The sequence below is a fragment of the Pseudomyrmex gracilis genome, unplaced genomic scaffold (assembly GCF_002006095.1).
Source record: "Pseudomyrmex gracilis isolate BER0280 unplaced genomic scaffold, ASM200609v1 scaffold_85, whole genome shotgun sequence".
NCBI classification, from domain to species: domain Eukaryota; kingdom Metazoa; phylum Arthropoda; class Insecta; order Hymenoptera; family Formicidae; genus Pseudomyrmex; species Pseudomyrmex gracilis.
In genome coordinates this window covers 1,697-21,412 of record NW_018020669.1, presented here as the reverse complement: position 1 = coordinate 21,412, position 19,716 = coordinate 1,697, and the positions used below count along the sequence as shown (strand labels likewise).

Here is a 19,716-nt window from a genome sequence, read left to right as displayed (position 1 = left end):
CAAGATTTTTATCCCATTTTTTTTTACAAGTGAATGAAAATATTTTTAAAAATAGAAGAAGTATGCTTTTTCTTTGTTTGCAATTATACATGTGTACACATAATATCCTTGAAAAAAAGCGAGGCGAGCTTGCGCACTGTAAGATTTCCTATATCGGCGTGGACGTCGCGTCGGGCTCTTTAATCAATATATCGCATGACGTCACACACAACAGAACGGTATCACTTGGTCTCGTCTCGTTGTTCTACACGAGACTTCTTCTTGCACTCTAGGTTCTTTAGTATACTAATTGCATCGTAAGTTGTTTTTTTTTCTCCGCGGTTGTTGCCTCACTCTTTTGTGTGAATGACGCGCAATTCAAAACTTTATTTCGAGTGCTAATAAATAAATGACTTATCGCTCAAAACTTTTTCGTGCGTTTTCTTCGGAAACATTGTTCGCGAGTTAAAAAAAAATACATATATATATTACAAATCAAACAGAAGATTTGTTAATTTTCTTTCTCTTCTGCCTCTTTTATTTTTGCAAAAAAAAAAAAAACAAAAATTATATACCCTGTGTTGTACGAGCTTTCTCTTTTGTGTCGGACAACTCTGTCACACACGTTGTGAACGACGCGTTTTTTTGTCATAAATCATCTTTACGATTCTTTAAGTCTCCAAAGGGAGAAAAGACCTTTATCTTCTTTGTCGGTCGCATCGCGCTACTATACATCATTCGTGCCATCCGTGAGCCGACTGTCACCACCGCCACCCCCGTTGCCTGCTGCCACCGCCACCGTCGTCGTTATCATCACCGCCGCCACCGCCGCCGCGATCATAGTAACCGTATACACAGTCGCGTATCTTTCGAGTATCTCGAGTGTCCAGTATCCTCGAATTCGCGAATGCGAAGCACGACTCCGATAAACCTCGCCGGTCGTCGTTTCTCGTTACGATGTTATTACTCGCGGTGATCGGGTTCGTCCTCCTTGCTGGTACAACGACCGCAGAGGTGTTCACGAACACGTTTCTGGTGAGGATGCGGCAGCCAGCGGAGAATCATGTAGCGGATCGCGTAGCATTAAGAAACGGCTTCGTCAATCTTGGCCCGGTGAGTAACGGAGAGATAATTCTCTCATTCGAGTTTTTTTTGTTTTTTTTTTGTTCGAATTAATTGTCGACTCTTCAATGTCTCGTTGCGATCACGCAACGCTCATTACGCGAGCAAACGAGATTTTTTTACTTTCAACAGCTGAGAGGAAAGACCTGATTGCCTGGTATATATTATACATACATATATACATGTATATATATATATATATATTCAAGAGAAATGTGTATCAATTAATTATTATCTGTTTGAACAAGAGACGCGTCACATACTTTAAGTGACTCTTCAATTAAAATTCTTATACATGAGAGAACAGAGAAAATGCGAGTTTCGCGAAACACAGAGTGCGCAACGAGATTGGATCGCACAATTTAATTTAAAAACTATTAAAAACTTTATTATCAATGTGTCACTTTTTCACGTATGGTATCACATTATCACATTTCACTTGTGGAAAATGACACGTGAACATTTGCAAGCAGATGGTATTTCTATCCCGTGACATTTTTTCAATATGTCACTAACTTAACTCTCGACCACTTTCGATAAGTGATATAAAAAATGTGATAAAAAAAAATATATATGTATATATATATTTTTTAGAGTAATATTCTCTGTACGTTTTATTTTTTTTTTTTTTGTGCGCATAAAATTTTTGCATATTTTTATTTGAGATATAACGTCGACATAAAAATATCGACGTTATCGTGACGTTTTTTCCTGTTATTTGATAATTTAATTGATACTGTGCGTTAGTAACGCGTCACGTCTCAGATCCAGCGCCACGTTCGCTCGTAGTTTGATGTACTCTACTGATGAGAGCGTGGGAATATATACTGAGCAAATCTACTTTATGGATTGCATCTTACGTTTTTTATTCACTCTTGAAGACACATCAAATCTCTTGATATTTCTGTTCTTGAAAAATAACGAGAAAAAGACTCTCAGAGAAGTTGTGCAGATGTGTTTTCGCAGTGTGCAACAAAAATTATAAAAATGTAACATTATTTAGAAAGTTCTCTCTCTTTGTGACACACATTTTAAAGTTTTTTATTTTTATAAAAACTTCAACTCTTTTTATAATAGAGATATGAGTTGTCCTTTAAAAATTATTAAATAAAACATGTTTGCAATAAAGAATGTGAAATAAATTCATTTCATTGTGATGAAATTGAATTCATATTTTTACAGTTATTTTATCGTTATAACGTATCCAGACAAATTATTAAATAAATTACACATTCAACAGATGTTAATCAAACGTTTCTGCATTGTTTGCCAACATAATGGAGATTGACAAGCTATAAATTGATGCAATAAAATTTTGTTTAGACAATAAATTTATTTTAGTCGTATCTTTTGTCGTATACACACTAACATGTCTTTACAATTAGAGTTGTTTGATCGATTGTCAAATATGATACTAAATATCGAAGATATATGAGAATAAAAGTATCGATGCGATCGATCAAATTTTGTAATGCAATTGAATATCTTAATTTTTTTTAAATGACATTTCTAAAAAAACTCCCAGAAGTTTTATCCACAAGTTTACCTTGTGTAAACTCAGTATTCGATTTCCACCGTTAACTCTGTATATTTACACGTCGAGACTAAAACAAACAATTTTGCTGATCTGTATCTCCGTAAAAATAAACGCAAACTCGGTTCCGAAAGTCGCACGCGCAAGAAATATTGTTAATATATATCAATCTATGTGACTTTATTAAATTCGCTGCAAAGGAGACAGAGAAAGAGAGAGAAAAGTCTTGAGGCAAAAAACAGAGGAAACAAAGATCTCTTTTGTTTTTTAAATGAATCCGTTTTCTGTGTAGGTTTTGGGCAGTCGGATAGAATATCATTTCGTACATAAAACTTTACCCCATGTACGAAGCAAAAGATCCGTGCCGCACACACGAAAACTAAAGGTCGATCCTATGGTGAGTTAACGTCTTCGTGTATCTACGAGACAATTTTTATTGTAATGTAAAAAAAAAGGAAAATATACATATAAAAAGAAACAAAGTAATTTCGAGCAGTATTTGCAGTATTTCGATTTTTTATTCTACAAAGAGGTTTTGTTTATTAATTAATTCACATTTTACGCGCCTTTGTACTTAAAGTGTCTGAGAAATATATGAAGTTTCGTGAGTTTTGATATTTATAAGTATAATAAAGTGAACACTTTTGAGAAAATCTTTCTTCTTATATTCGAGCACCTACATGGTATGAAAAGTTAAACACGACAACGACAATTTAGGTAGCCACGGCCATACAGCAGGCTGGTTTCAAGAGAGTGAAAAGGGGCTACAAACCTCTGAGCGTAGATAACCTCGTGCCGTTGTACGAAATTACGAATCCTGGAAACAAGGATCCGACGGATCCCTTCTTCAAATATCAATGGTACCTGAAAAACGTCGGCCAAAATGGCGGTAAGCCGAAATTGGATCTGAATGTCGAGGCGGCGTGGGCCCAGGGCGTAACGGGAAAAAATGTGACAACAGCCATTATGGACGATGGTACGTGTAAAAAAAAAAAAAAAAAAAAAAGAAAAAGAGAAAATAAAAACCGACATTTATTATCTTGTTTCTCAGCGTAACAACAAACTCGACTGGTAGAAAGAATAAATTCCAGTCAAAACAGAGAGAGTTGAATTATATGCGCCCGAATGCAGTTTGAAGTAGCAGCTTCGGAATCAATACCGCTGAGGAGCGAGTTACGCAACGCGCTTTCTCACTGAGAAACGAGAGATACTTTTATAGAATTGTCGCGCAAAGCCTATATACAATAGAGATCGCTTCCGAATCGAAGTTTTTTTTTTTTTTTAATATCGACTGTTTTTTTTAAGGAAGAAACGGAATTTTTTTTTTTTTTTTTTTTTTTTTTTTTTTAACTTATTTCCATCTTCTCTTCTTTCGGTTTAGTAATCTCTCTCTCGTTTTTCTTTGAGGAAGCCCTTGGGTTTTCGTCGCACGCTGCACGAAGCACGTGGAAATGTTAGAGAGTTGCGTTATTCAATCACATAAATCTATTTACGCACGCATATATAGTATGTTAATTATATAATATTTATTATATCATATGTTGCAGGTGTCGACTACATGCATCCGGATCTCAAGTTTAATTATGTAAGCACAAACGTCAGTTGTTCGTTGTTAATTGTAGTTGTATTTTTAATGCAAGAGATTTTTAAACACACACACACACAGAAGATTTTTTCATTAATTATATACACGGTTTCGTTTATTATTTCTTAAAAAAAAAAAAAAAACAGTCGAATAAATATGCAATTAACTTGATTACAACAAACGAGTAGAGAATCGATGCGAACCAATGTGCTACTAGGTGTTGGCGTATTTAAATTACTTTTTTATTCATGACAAGATTTTTAATTACTTTTTATTCAAGAAAAGAATTCTAACGTTTCGATCTCTTGATCAGAAGATTTGTTTTTTTCAGTGCATTAACAAAACGTAAAAAGCGGTTAAATGGAAAGTTGATAGCAACAAGTTGGACAGTCTTCTGGTTATTTCATTATATTTTCTTTGAATGGATTTGCTGTCATCAACTTTTCTTTGAACCGTTTTTTTTTTGTTAATGCACTGAAGAAGATCCTAATCAAGGGATTGAAAAAAATTTAAATACATTAACACCTAGTCTATCGGCCCTTTACTTATTTGTGGAAATTTTCACGAGCTTATTTGTTCGTTAACTCGATTATTTACATTAATTTTTTTTAATTAACAACGTCCATTAGGACAATGACTCTCTAACATTGAGGTCTGCTTTTCAGAATGCTAAAGCTTCTTACGACTTTAGCAGCAATGATCCTTATCCATATCCGAGATACACCGATGATTGGTTTAACAGGTAAGAATCCATCTCTTAAATTGAGAAATCAAACAAATTAACAAACAAGCGAACTAAAAGTAATAATCGAAGCAAGATCGAACAGAATCTTTTGTAACGTTCTTTTTTTTTATTTTTAATCCAAGTCATGGTACACGATGCGCCGGAGAAGTCGCAGCTGCGCGCGACAACGGAGTTTGCGGTGTTGGAGTGGCGTACGATTCCAAAATCGCCGGCATCCGAATGTTGGATCAGCCCTACATGACCGATCTGATCGAGGCGAACAGCATGGGTCACGAGCCGGATCTCATTGACATTTACAGCGCCAGCTGGGGACCCACCGATGACGGGAAGACGGTGGACGGTCCGCGAAACGCGACGATGAGAGCTATTGTTCGCGGCGTTAATGAGGTATCATTCGGAAGAAAAAAAACAAACAAAATGTATCGAAGCTAATTTTCGTTAATCTTGTGTGTGTGTGTGTGTGTGTGCGTTTTTCAGGGCAGAAACGGATTGGGTAACATTTACGTTTGGGCTTCCGGAGACGGCGGAGAAGAGGACGATTGTAACTGCGACGGATACGCCGCGAGCATGTGGACCATCAGCATCAACAGCGCAATTAACGACGGCCAGAACGCGCATTACGACGAGAGTTGTTCCAGTACTTTAGCCTCTACCTTCAGCAACGGTGCCAAAGATCCCAATACCGGAGTGGTAATTACTTCGGAAGAAGAATTTGTTTTTTTTTTTTTTTTTTTATGTTGGAATATTTACACATCTGAAAGAGTGAAACGTAAAGATCTTGTAGAGTGTCAAGACACACTTGCGTGAACTCGGCACACGACTTTACCAAAGAACTTATTGAGACGTGTAAATATATTTTCAAGTCACGTGTGTCATTAACAAATTTGTGACTTCTTCACATTCTTTCACAACAGGCTACTACAGATCTGTATGGGAAATGCACGACGACTCACAGTGGAACATCCGCCGCGGCACCTGAGGCCGCGGGAGTGTTCGCGCTTGCTCTCGAAGCCAAGTAATAAGTTTGTTTAACAATTTTATCAAGAAATTTGACATTTTTTTCTTTTCTTTGCACTTTGCCAGACTTCGCGTCAGCCAAAATTGAGGGAGATATGTTGCAAATTCTTTCCTCGTTTTTCCAGTCCGCAATTAACCTGGAGAGACATTCAGCATTTGACTGTCCTAACATCGAAAAGGAATTCTCTGTTTGACGCGAAGAACAGATTTCATTGGACAATGAATGGCGTTGGGCTCGAATTTAATCATCTTTTCGGATATGGCGTTTTGGACGCGGGTGCTATGGTGGCGCTGGCTAAAAAGTGGAAGACCGTGCCGCCTCGGTATCATTGCGAAGCTGGCTCTATGCTCGAGATACAGTAAGCAATGATCTCAGATTGAGACCACGGATGTATTTTGGGGGGTTTTTTTTTTTTCATTCTTGATTCGACGTTTTTCAGCATGAAATCTCATTATTTTGTTTTCGAAACTATTCGAAGTAGTTCTTGATCGCGAGATATTTCGTGTTACAGAAAAGTAACAAGCGACCGATCAATTCTCGTGAAAATCAAAACCGATGCGTGCGCCGGCACGGAATACGCCGTCAATTATCTGGAACACGTACAGGCTGTCATTTCTGTAAACGCAACTCGGCGAGGCGACCTCGAACTGTTCCTTACATCCCCGATGGGTACAAGGTATGAAAAAAAAAAAAAAACATATTTTCATGTTTTAATCTTCCTCTTTTAAATTTCAATCGTATTATTTCTTTTCTATTCTTACTATTTGTCTTCTTCTTTGTACGAGTCGGTAACGCAAGCAATGTTGTTTATATTCCTGAGAATGGAATCATTGATATTTTAATTTGTTTTCTTTAAAATTTCCAGATCCATGATCTTGAGTCGCAGAATAAACGATGACGATCACAGAGATGGATTTACAAAGTGGCCGTTTATGACAACGCACACATGGGGCGAATATCCGCAAGGAACATGGTTGTTAGAGGTGAACAACCTTGACTTTTATCACACGTTGCAATCGACACGTTTCTAATTGTCGTTCGGTTGAAATCAAAGTTCACTTCATATATTGCGACTACGTGTATCTGTCATCGGGGATTTAATATTGCAAACACGAAGCTGTGCAACTCAAAACTATTCACTTGCTTTTTCAGGTAAGCTTCAACACTCAAACACCTCAACACGGATGGCTGAGAGAATGGACACTGATGCTACACGGAACCAGAGAACCGCCGTACACGGGTCTGTCAACCGCGGATCCTCACTCGAAGTTAGCGATTGTGAAAAAGGCCCACGAGGAGCGATTGAGCGCGATCTAAATGATGTTAATACGGTTTACACGATTTATCGCCGATTCACCGAGAAAATGAAAAAAATATATTTCGATCAAAAAGTGTTTACGCGAGCATTCTCTTTTCGGTTTTCCTTGGTTTCGTTGTAACCAAAAATAATACGCGATCTCGATTTATCCGTTTGATTAATCAAAGAGCGCTTTTCAGTTTACACATGTAAGACATTTATTACCAGCAAGCTCTTCTTTTGTTTTGTATCGTTTATATTTAAATAACAAAGATAAGATTTAATGTGTATAATCGTTATTTTTATTTTTGCTTATATATCAGAAGTAAAGCATCGACTTTTACAACAGATTAATCAAATTCTGATGCAGTTAAACCAGTGACCAACTATATAGCGTTTGTCTGATGACATTTTTTCGCACACAATCCCGCGCATGCCACAAACACCGGGGAACACTCAAAGCAGCTAGTAGGATCCAAGTACGTGTGGCCGATTGTATCGCTCGTACCGAGATTTAAGTATTTTATAGTCATAAGTTTTTGTTTTACTATCACTTATTTTAATACGTTGAGTTATTCGTGTTAAAAAAAAATTTGTGAACTTACAAAACATTAAATAATCGGAAGAGACGATAAGTTTGCAAACATTCTTTGATATATAGTTTGTTATTCCTCCTTTTTATTTTGTTTTTACAAATTATCGAGTGTATATACACACACACGTATTTAATCGACTTCCAATTTTTTTTTTTATGGAAAAATTTTTGTGTTATGTTTTTAAAAATGTAAATTTCTTACATATCATTTTCAGTACTGGAGAATACTTTTTTGTTTAACGCCCTACTACCGAAAAGTTAAATCATCAATTTTGTTACGCAAAATATCATCTAAATTATTATCTAAAAAATTATTAATCTTTCCGGCAGATGTTATCCGATATATTTGCGATCAATCATATCCTTCATAATGGTACGCTTCTCGTTACCAAATATCAAAGTTGAGTAATGGTGTTTGTGTGTGTGTGTGTGTGTGTTTGTGTGCGATGTAATTAAGAGGATAATTATTAAGAAAGAATACCGTTTAGTTAAAGTTGTGTATGCGCGCGCGCGCGTCAACAACTTTTCGAAGAGTTCTCAAGTTCGCAACGATCGAAATTTGATGACTAAGGAAAGAAGTTTTAGTATGTAATTACTCACCATAGCAGAATAAATTATTCTTTTCTCTGACAGAGCGGTGAACTTAAAGCATTAGCGTTACTTGGACGTTATCGAATCGATAGCGTCTACACAAAAAAAGAAACCAACACCGAGTACTCTGGGAACAAGAGAGTGTAATCATTAATCGTTCTCGTAACTTGATAATTCGTCTTGCACCAAAAAAAAAAAAAAAAAAGAAAAAAAACCAAAAGTTGTATAATATATAAGAGTCAACACAAAATTATATCCGCATATCATTTTTTAACAGAGGATCATAAAAAACAAAAGAACTGTAGCAGTTTAAAGAACGAACGTTAATAAATATCTTTTTTTTTTCTTGTTGCTTTGTTATTTCGACATTCACGATCTCACGTTCTGGATCTCTGCATATCGGTGGACTGAGGTAAATATTTATTATATACATATAACGATAAAAAAAAAGAAAAAGTATCGTGCCATATGTTTTTTGAGAGTGAAATATATCGTTGGTATATAATATATGCCAACCCATGTTGCTGTCAATACTTGAGACTCAAATATCAATTATAATATCATATATCTGCTTTTAATGCGTAATTAAGAATCTATTTCTTTTTGTCCGATTTAACGCAAGCAATGTAGGAGAACACACGCGAGAACGTCTGCGAGGGGAACACGAGAACACACACATAGATTTACGGACTTTGTTAACAAAAGTCCGCATGTGTAGACGATGTACTTTAGAAACTATAGCGACACAAAAAAAAACGCAAATATTAAATATTACTTTAAATTAAATCACATAATATAAATGCGAGATATGTATGCGAGTATATGTATATGTGTATAAAAGAACATCTCTTGCTGCTATATACTTTTTGTGCGTCGTGCGAGTAGTAAATCCTTTAGGGAGTTAATTGTTGGACGGGAGAGAAATATAACATGAGAAACGTTTTCTCGTACAAAAAAAAAGAGTTTGTAATAGTAATCGGATTAAAAGTTATAAACGTTATAAAAGCACACTATTATAGTAACTGACGCTGAAGTTTCATTTGTCTCTTCAACCATGTTTCTCAATTAAAAAATATTTTGTTTGATATTTATATTATTAATATATATTATATAATTTTTACTTATTATATTATACTTATTATATTATTTTTATATACATTAATTTTATCAAATATGTATTTAGTACATTAAGGTTTTATGTCTCTTTTCTTCTTTCTGTTTCTTCAACTTTAATATCTCAAATTTATTATTAAAATCTGACACAACTAAAATACAAATGTGAGATACACAATCTCTAATTTTCTCATATACCGAGAGAGAGAGAGAGAGAGAGAGAGAGAGGGAGAGAGAGAGAGAAAGAGAGAGAGGAAATATATAGAGATACACACATACATATATTTTATATATATATTTTATGTACGGAGTAGGACATTTAATATTTTATGGCTTAGATTATCCAACGCGTATACGGTAGATAATCCGTCATAAAATTCAAGTACCTAACCCTGCATATTTTATATATACGTACATCTTATTATATATGTACATCTCTACCTTGCAGTTGAAATGGATTTAACCAATTTTATTGTGTATGCGTTAAAAGTGGATAAATAAAATCTGTATTTTTTGGCTGGCATCGTTTTTATCTAATGTACCTTCGATATTTACTATTGTCTTCAGCCCGTACCTTACTTCCACATCTTTTTCTCACTCTCGATCATTCTTGCCGTCAAAGTAATCATTTTTACTGGTCCACAAATGTTTCAGAGAGTTTTTAGATATCGTATTACATTCGTATAAAATGCGCTATATATTTATTCTAAAAGAACGTTTCTGCCAAAACTCAATTTTCTTCGAATGTTTTCCTCACACGTATATAAAAGTATTTAATACAGTAGAAAAAACAACAGATTTTAACAAGTATATATAAGAATAAATTCTATTCAGAGATACACAGTTTTGCTCTTTACCACGTTTGCTACTTTTCTGTTTGTTGCTTATTAATGGAAGAGACACACGTGAGAGTATAAGTAGTAGTAGTTGAACAGCAGAAGTGTGCACACACAGAAAAAAAAACAAGAAGCGACGTAAGTGACAAGAAGGAGGGGATAGAAATGGAATAGTTAGAGGGGTGGGATGGAAGGGTTGAGGTGCGTGGGAACATAGAAGCGAAACGCTCAGTCTGGGTTCAGTCTGATAGTTACTATCATGCTGAGAACAGAGATATATCGCGTTAATCAATTCAGTATTATTATTACGTGAAATATACTGAAATGTGAGAAAAAATATACGCGCAGACAATATGAGTAAGAAATAACAGAAATCGTCGATCAAACTTCTCGCGAAAGATCCTGGATTATTTTCGCGAACGACGCGTCGAGCACATGTCATGTGCGCGTACTGTTATTTTTTTTTTAAATTTAACAAGCGGACGGAGTTCGAAAGAAACGTGACGAGTGCGTGTAAAACTACGAATTTTAATTCGAATATTCTATGTTGTCTGTTGTAAAACTTCATGTAAGTACAAGAACTTTAGAACGTTGAATTAATGCGCACAAGGGTTGTATTTAAATAAGACTAAAACTTAATCACTTTTCAAATAAGATTAAGAAACTTAATTTCAAATAAGACTAAAACTTAATTATACTTGTAAAACTGAAGAGTTAATGATGTTATTTTATTTTATTATTTTATTATATTATTTTTTTATTTTATTATTTTATTATTTGGTCTCTTTACTCGCCAATCGGTTAATCGAATTCACTTCTTTAAAGAAGACTCTATACTCTATATGTATCTACTCTGCTCTATCTTTTAATTTATTACATAAATGTTTTTAGATAATTCGCGAAATGCAATTAGCGAGTTGTAAGTCATACAAAATACTTCGCGATATATTCTTTTTTTTTTAATCAAATCTGTGTTACAAAAATAGTATCAAAATGTATGTAAAAATAATAAATTTCTAGAGAGAAAGAAAAAATTGCGTAAAAATATTGTAAAATTTTGAATCACTTTTGAATCTCACTCTCTCTTTCGATCTTTCAAGTCTCACTCTCTCTAGTCATGTAAGTACAAGACTCTCTCTAGTACGCAAGATTTTTACATTATTCATTCTTTGATATTTCTAGTCGTTAATTAGTCCAGAAATTATATACGTGAGAACAAATTATTTTAAACAATTAATTTCTTATATACGCGTCGCGAAAGTACAGTATTTTTTCACAAGAATTAAATAATATAATATATGATAAGAAAACATACACATATTAGTTAAGTAGTGATATTTCGGAATAACCGTACGAACCTTGTCTCTCAGAAATTTCTTCGTTTACAACCGCTACAAAGACTACGTAGACTACGTTTTGGCCGAAGAATAACACGTACATAAAACGATTATCGTTCGGCTTACGTCAAACGAAGAGCGAAGACTGTTTCGAGAATTTCAACGCTCACACTCGACTCGGTGAGCGGTGGTGTGTCGTATAAATTTCTCGCTGTTACATTTATCGGCATTCCCCGTGCGATCGGCGGAAGAAAGTTGACGGTGCGCGAGACGGCGATTTGTCCGGGCGGGGGATCTAGACGTATAATAAGAGGTACGACGGATCCCGGCAAATGTGGCTCTGTGTACGGTGAGCCGTGGTTACGGCGGCGGAGGCCGTGCGGCCCGCGGAGGGGCCCGTGCTGATGGCCGCGGTGATAGATTGCGTGAGACAACGAGCGCGCGACTGCCCTTGAGCCCTCGCAATTTATGCACCTCCGGGACCGCCGGCCCACGTGGTGCACACACCGGCACAAACGTGGCTACCAATATTGCGGCCACAGACGAGACCGGTGCCGGGGTAGCGGGGGACGAGCTGATGGTTCAAGTGGAAAGATCGGCTCATCAAGGAATATGGATATGTTGCGTGCCTTGCTACTGGCTGAGAAGGAGCAAAGCCGTGCACAAGGCGCTGCTCACCTTCGCCATGCTGCTGGTCACCAGTCTGCTGGTGACCAGTCCGGTGCTATTTCTTATAACAACCCTGCCGGAGGGGGAGCAGCCCCGCAAGTGCGCGCCACTGGTAAGTGTGCTTTGTATTTCACCCCCCCTTCGATTCTTCCTCTACGACCGTTCACGGAAAGTGTGTATATATACTTACACTATTCGTTCAATGCTAAGGTAACACGCGAACATGCAGTTACGAACGGAGAAACCAATCGAACCAGAATATCGTGTCAAATATACATAAGTTGGAGATTTTGGAAATAAACGTTACAAAAATATATACATATTCGATGAGGACGTAATAGGATAGCTCGCGCAAATGTGCAAAACACACAACATATGACACGAATAAGTAATCGTCTTATACGCGCAATACATTAGTAGCTGTTCCACAAGTCGCGAGTAATTTATATCGATCGTTAGCTTAGTTACGAGAAGCGAGAAAGGTAGTGTAAGTCGGTGTTTGCGACGTGCATTAAGAATTCTTGCAATCAGCGCTTTGGTAAATTAACGTGGAAAATTATTTGATTGGATAATTTGATTTGAGTATTGTCACTTTTGCAGTAACGAAAATTAGTGAGAAAAAAATATTAGAAAAAAAAAAAAAAAAAACTACATTGGCGGATTAAGAGAACAGATGAGGAAAATGGGGGAAAAAAAATGTCAAATAAAATAATAAGACTCGAATTGTTTTATTCCAACGCGGAAATTCGACTGAGGATATAAGGACAGAGTCACACTTCCGCGATCGGGTCGCGCGATTATTCTCGCAAAATGTACACGTCGTAATATATGCCAGTACACAAAACGAAGCCGTATTAGTAGATTAGGTTTCGAGGTGAATAGAAAGCTCATCCTCGGCTGAGGTCAGACTTTTATCCTGACCTTTACATCTACAGCTATTTTCCTACGTCACAGTAATTTACGCGCAGTCGTTGGATTGTCAAATGTATACGCAAGTATCAGACGTGTGAGAACTTATGTAATTAATAAAAATAATAAAAAAAAAAAAAAAAAAAGCGCGCTAAAAAAACAGAAGCGTGTTCAGAAAATGTGAAAAGAAAGTAGAAATTGCGAGACAAAAGTTCGTTCGCTCTAAACATTCAATTTCACACCTTTGTCTTAAAAAGGAGACGCGCGTTTCAACACTTCTTTTTTCCTGGTGCAAGATCTGACGAAAAGAAATAACGAAAAGTATTCGAACACGTAGATTTCTCGCACGAACACCGAGTTGGTCTCACCAATTTGAAAAAATTCGTTCGCGTCCGCTGAAAGACGAATTTGTTGTGTTTCAGGATGAAGCTTGTATCAGAGAGCGAGACGGGCCCGAGGGTGTTTGTAACACGGATATTTGCATAGAAGCGTCGAAACGGATTCTGTCGTCCATGAAACGAGGCATTGACCCCTGCAAAGATTTTTACAAATTCGCTTGCGGCGGTTTTCGCGATCAACAGCCTTATCAGCCGAGCTCGAGTTTCAACATGCTCCAGGCGCAAGTTGACGAGCGTTTGCACAGTGAGCATATATATTTTCTTACATCTCTCCGCGCACAATTTCTTTCTAAAAACATTTATTTTAATTAATATACTTGTCAACCGAAGAAAAGTAAAACTAACTGTTACTACGTTTTGCAGCTCTCTCTCTCTCTCTTTCTCTCTCTCTCTCTTATCGTATTACACTCCAATATACTTTTCCAGCCCGATAAGTTTTTGAAGGCAGCTTCGTTAACCAAGTACCTCACAAAGAAATACGATTTTCGTTCGTAATCGATTGGAGTAGATTTAAATCGCGAAGTTGTAATTTATAAGCGCGCGCGCGCTATTTTTTTCGTTAAAAATTATACGTTCAACGCGCACGCGAGTGGAAATAGATAGGAATCTGATAGATATTTTTACTCTTCGAGTTAAAGCGTATGTTAAAAAAAATTAATATCTACTGAGAAAATTGTTTTGTATAAACTCTTTGTACACACACACACACAAAAATACAATTTGTCTTCCTTTTGTCGCGCGATTGTTGCGAAAACGTGACATTTGAAATCGAGAAAGGAAAAGAGAGAAGATGCGTTCGCGAAAGCCAACACGATAAACGATCAAATATATTAATCTTCGACAGAAAGGATTGGGGGGCAAAGCAAAAAACATGATAAACTCGGACAATGAATACGACCTGGATTTGGGAAGAATTCTATTGTGGATAATATATATATATGCACACATACATGTATATATATATATATGTATGTATATATATATATGTACAACAGAGTGGGGTGATGTCGCCAGCACGACTGGCGCCGATCGACTGGCACCAACTATGTTTGCGTATAGATCGCCGCGTTGCCGGGATAATGTAACTCGATTTAAAGATCAAAACTTAAAGGGGAAGCTTAAGATTCATCCGCGGCAAATTGATTACGGAAGCAGACAGGTGCGAACTGTTTGAACGCGCAGTTAAACAAAAAAGCTCGGACTTCAAAGATTGTAACGTTTTTTTTTTTTGTGTGTTTTTTATATATTTGCACATATACGCGCTTTTTTTTCACACACAAACATTATGTAAAACGGCACAAACGTTATTCTTGTCTTTGATGCTCGATTTATCTCCCGAGGGTGCAAAAAGCGGAGTTTCTGTTTGATGGAAAGTTATTGGACTCTAATGCGAAAAGAAATCGAACGGCCGACTTGCTTGTACTATAAATAATACACGTTAATCGATATATAGTAGGTACACGTATGTGTGTTGGCTATTACTCGGCGAGTGTAGCCTCTAACTGGCTAGTTTTACGCAACCTTCGAAATATTATTCGCGTGATTCAAGGTCGAAGGTTGAAAGAGAGTGATACACAAATTACTCCGGTTTGCGAGTCGAAAAGCGCGATCGTTCAAACCACGTCGTTTTATTCTCTTCGGCTCCCTTTTCACACAGACAATAGCGCGGGAGAGATTTTCTTTTTCTTTTTTTCTTTTTTTTTTTTTTGGTTCTTAGGAAATCTGGTCTCGGATATAAAAATTATATTCTCTTGTTTTTTTTGTTTTTTTAGGAACGATAGCAAACGAAACGGGACAAATGGTCGCCGCTTTTGAGAAACTCGGCCAATTTTACAACGTTTGTCGCGACTTTAAGAAGAAACGTGTAAATTTCACACCCGGTAAGTTTTATCGATATCTGTTTTGCCAAACGGCACACGGCATCGAGTTATTGATACACCACCTACACGTTGCACGTATCGAACGTATCGAGAGAAACAAAAGCAAAAAAAAAAAAAAAAAAANNACAAGAGCAGATTCGAGCAAGTCCTAAATCATGTTTTTTTTTTTTTTTTTTTTTTTCCGTAAATAAATCACGTCTTCTTTTTATTTTCAGTCTATGAGCTTTTGGATGAACTCGGTGGCTATCTGTCGCCAAAAAGTACAGTACCGACCGACATCACTCCTCTGATTTCTGCGTTACTGAAAGTAAATGGCGCGATTCTATTTGACTTGTACGTCGACGTAGATCTTTATGATCGCACAAAGTTGTCGGTATATCTGAATCTTCCTACGAAACATCAGAGCCACGAGTTTCTCCCAGAGGACCGGGTAAAGATTGCACACGACTTTCCATCCCTCTTTTTCGACGTTTTTTACTTCTTTTCGAAACTCTCGGTCCTAAATCGAAGCTTGTTTTTTTATTTTATCGTTTTCTTTCTTTCTCTCTTTTCTTTTTTCCTTGTCATTTTTTTTTTTTTTTTGTACCTGTTCTCTCTTCTTCACCGCTCAACTCATCCTCGCAATTTCGTCTCTCTCGTATCTCTCTTTGATTTTCTCTAAAAATACTTCAAACTTTAAAATCTCTCCCGAGAATTTCTTTTTCTCATTTCTCGAAGATCTCGCTTTCCATTCCAATAAGTTTTGAACTTTCGCGATTATTCATCATATCAATGCGCGCGATGTATGTTTCTATTCAGAAAAACAAGAACATCCAGAGATTGCATAGAATTCGAGAGATCTTTCAAGGATTTTTGCCACAAAATATGAGCGCCGAAGAACGATCGTCGGAGACGGATCTGCTTTTGCAGTTCTGTTTGTCGCTCCAAGAGGTAAAACAGTGAAAATATAACCACATCTATTTGATATATATGTATTACTTGCCTTTAATTGTACAAAGTGACGAGCAAAACTGCTTGCCGTTTCAGATTTACCCCAAGCACAAAGACATATACAACTGGGTGGATGTTGATCAGAGGGTGTACGTTGCGTACAATGTGACTTATCTTCAGGAGAGCTTTGGTTACGTAAGTCTGCAACAACTCAACTAATCTGTGTTGACGCGATGAGAACGTTTTGTTGTTGTTCGATTAAAACGAGACGAGCAGTACGTAACGAAATGAAAATTCAATCGTTATTTTCTCGAACATTATGATTATTTCGTCTTCCTGTGGAAAATTCTGGTGTATATATATATATATATATGTATATGTTACCTATATACGCGTACAGATAAGATGGAGGTCACTGCTAAATGCAACGTTACGCTATCACACGAACAGTATTGACCTGCATGACGACAACGACACGAATCGGGTACACCAACCGCGATTCAAGGACCAGCAGATTTATGTTTACGTCACTGCTCCACGTTACTTTCGCAGTCTCGGCAAATTACTGAATCGCTCATCTAGACGGTATGAATCTTCGTTGTACACATATATCTGTAACACACATACACGCGCGCGCGCGCGCGCGCACACACACATCTCTCGCATCTTATACACACGACTTTGTAGCACGTGTACATATATATATATATATATGTAACACGTATTTTGTATTAGTTGTTTTTTTCATAACAATAACAAATTTCCAAGGATTATTCACAATGGATTGCTGCTGCTCTACGCCACGGATACGTTGCACGATATAGTCAATGTGACCGCTGTCAGAGAAGACTGGGGAGTTTCTTGCTACAGATTGACTAAAAACATCTTCAGCGAAGCCGTCAGCACGCTCTATGTTCGACAATACACCGCGAAAAATCTAGAAACTCTGGTTAACAGGGTAATTTTCTCAATGTGTGTTTTTGTTTGTGCGCGTTACGTAAAATTATTATTTCATAAAATAAATCAAAATATACAAATGCGTCTCCGCTTTTTGAATAAACATTGAAAGCTACATTTCTACGAAATTGTTCGACCGATTGAAAGATCAAAAAACACAACGTTCAATTTGTTTTTTACTAACGAGACGTTATTGCTGGTCACTCTATAGGTCACCGCGTTGTTCGAACGTGTGAAAGAAACGATAGCCGAGCGTATATTAATAAATTCGTGGCTTGACGATGAGACCAGAACACAAGCGTTGTTGAAATTAAATTCTCTACGAGGGCAATTTCAAATGTCGCCCGTTTTTTACAACGACACATTGTTAGCACATGAAATGTCCGAGGTGAGAACAATATATTTTGCGTATATACTTTAATAAGCATTAAGTATATATTTTCCCCTACTCTCACCGCTTTGTGTAAACAAAAACCGAGATATTTGGAAAACAAAATTATGTGTAATTATGTGTAATTAAACACAAAATTCTCATTGCCAGATTTAGCAGTGTCATCAAGAAAGTCTTGTCTTTCACAGGTTGCAATTGATTCGGACGACTTTATCGCCACCGTTCTGAGGAGGTTTCGTCAGATACGGGAAGTAAAAGACCAAAGTATGTTACGAAAAACCATAATAGAAAGGTAAAGAGAATATTTCTAGCGAATACGTGTGTCAATCCACAAGTTGCAAAACAAAAAAAAACAAAAAAAACAAAACAAAAAAAAACCAAAAAAATGTGTATATTTTTTCAAGTAAAACAAAACAGAGTTTTTCTCTTTAAGAGTTTTCTCATCAAATGAAACGTGTTTTTCTCGTTCCACATACGTCTCTCTATAAACGAACAAAAAATATTTGTCTATTTTTCAGTCAACTCGAACGTTTCACCGCAAATCATTAGAATTGTATACATTTTCAGACGACACTATCCTTATTCCGTGCAAGCTTATTACGAATCGTCCACAAACACAATCGGTAAATATTGTTATTATTATATATACGGAGCGTGTTTCGTTGTTAAAAAAAAACATGGACTTTTAGTAAGTTGTATTGTTGTAAAAAAATGGAAGGAATTCCATTGGCTATGATGACGTCTTGGGCTTGGTCGTGGGACGGTGGTCCGGCTTACGCGGTTCACTCTACTCTAGGATCGGTCATTGCCCACGAGATCCTCCACGTTTTCGATTTCCATCGTAAATCGTCCGCGAGTCCGGATCAAAATAATAACGACGAGAAGTTTTGGATCACGCCGGATTCCTGGAAACGACTCGAAGCCAAGATAGAATGTATGGCGAGACTTTACGCAAGAAGCTTTTGGCGAAAAGTTCAGTCTTACGGGAATGACGTTGCCGTACAGGTACATTAAGATGCTACGTACAGAGAGAGCTAAATATGCAAACCCACAAATATCTTATTTTTTGTTTTTTAATTTCAATTTGTTTTGGTACGACAGTTCGATTGGAATATGACGAGAAACGAGAACGTTGCGGATATCGGAGCTTTGCAAATTTCTCACAAAACTTGGCACATCCTGACAAACGGGAAGGATCGGAGTCTTCCTGGACTGGAGGGACTCCGACCGAGCCAACTTTTTTTCATTAGTGCTGCTCAAGTATGTTTTCTATTTATCGTATTATTTTATTTTTATTCTTTTTGTCTCTCTTTCTTTCTCCTTTTTATTTTGCAACTTTATTATTTTTTAAATAAGAAATAATATTTTGTCTTTTATCCTTACAAATCTACCATGAAGAAACCATACGCGAAAATTCAAAAATATTTCTTAACAATGGTGAAAAATGATTTAAAAACCAATTTCTTTCAGGTTTACTGCATTAACACGACTGCCGAGGCCTACGACTCCGTTGAATTCGACTACCTTTCTCATCCCGAAAGGTGCGCGAAAACACTTTCTCTCTTCTTAATATCTTTTTAATTTCGAACACCAAATTATCACGCTAATCTTATAATTAATGATGGAGATTAACTAAAATAATCGCATTTTCAGAGTTAACGGTATGATGATGAATTCTCAAGCATTCGCAGAAGCATTTCGCTGTCCACTCGGAGCAAAAATGAATCCTCCGAATAAGTGCACTGTTTGGTAAAGATAGTATACAATGTAACATGTGTAAATACACACATACAAAATATACATACACATATACACGTGTATATATATATA

General features: G+C 36.6%; 2 protein-coding genes across 2 annotated transcripts; both read left to right on the top strand.

Annotated features, from left to right (window-relative positions):
* The first annotated feature begins 200 nt into the window (after positions 1 to 200).
* On the top strand, positions 201 to 8,811 carry LOC109855266 (neuroendocrine convertase 2). The gene is made up of 12 exons (XM_020429319.1): positions 201 to 1,092; positions 2,928 to 3,032; positions 3,353 to 3,611; positions 4,183 to 4,220; positions 4,886 to 4,962; positions 5,088 to 5,352; positions 5,443 to 5,655; positions 5,880 to 5,980; positions 6,108 to 6,341; positions 6,495 to 6,659; positions 6,849 to 6,966; positions 7,136 to 8,811. Exons 1-12 carry the CDS (start codon positions 937 to 939, stop codon positions 7,298 to 7,300), a joined length of 1,896 nt encoding a protein of 631 aa, XP_020284908.1. The 5' UTR covers positions 201 to 936; the 3' UTR covers positions 7,301 to 8,811.
* A 3,358-nt stretch (positions 8,812 to 12,169) lies between these two features.
* On the top strand, positions 12,170 to 19,700 carry LOC109855258 (neprilysin-like). The gene is made up of 15 exons (XM_020429286.1): positions 12,170 to 12,533; positions 13,753 to 13,972; positions 15,501 to 15,608; positions 15,824 to 16,038; positions 16,407 to 16,538; positions 16,635 to 16,733; positions 16,939 to 17,123; positions 17,307 to 17,496; positions 17,707 to 17,883; positions 18,075 to 18,178; positions 18,454 to 18,509; positions 18,605 to 18,891; positions 18,988 to 19,146; positions 19,357 to 19,427; positions 19,540 to 19,700. Exons 1-15 carry the CDS (start codon positions 12,330 to 12,332, stop codon positions 19,637 to 19,639), a joined length of 2,307 nt encoding a protein of 768 aa, XP_020284875.1. The 5' UTR covers positions 12,170 to 12,329; the 3' UTR covers positions 19,640 to 19,700.
* The last annotated feature ends 16 nt before the right edge of the window (positions 19,701 to 19,716 follow it).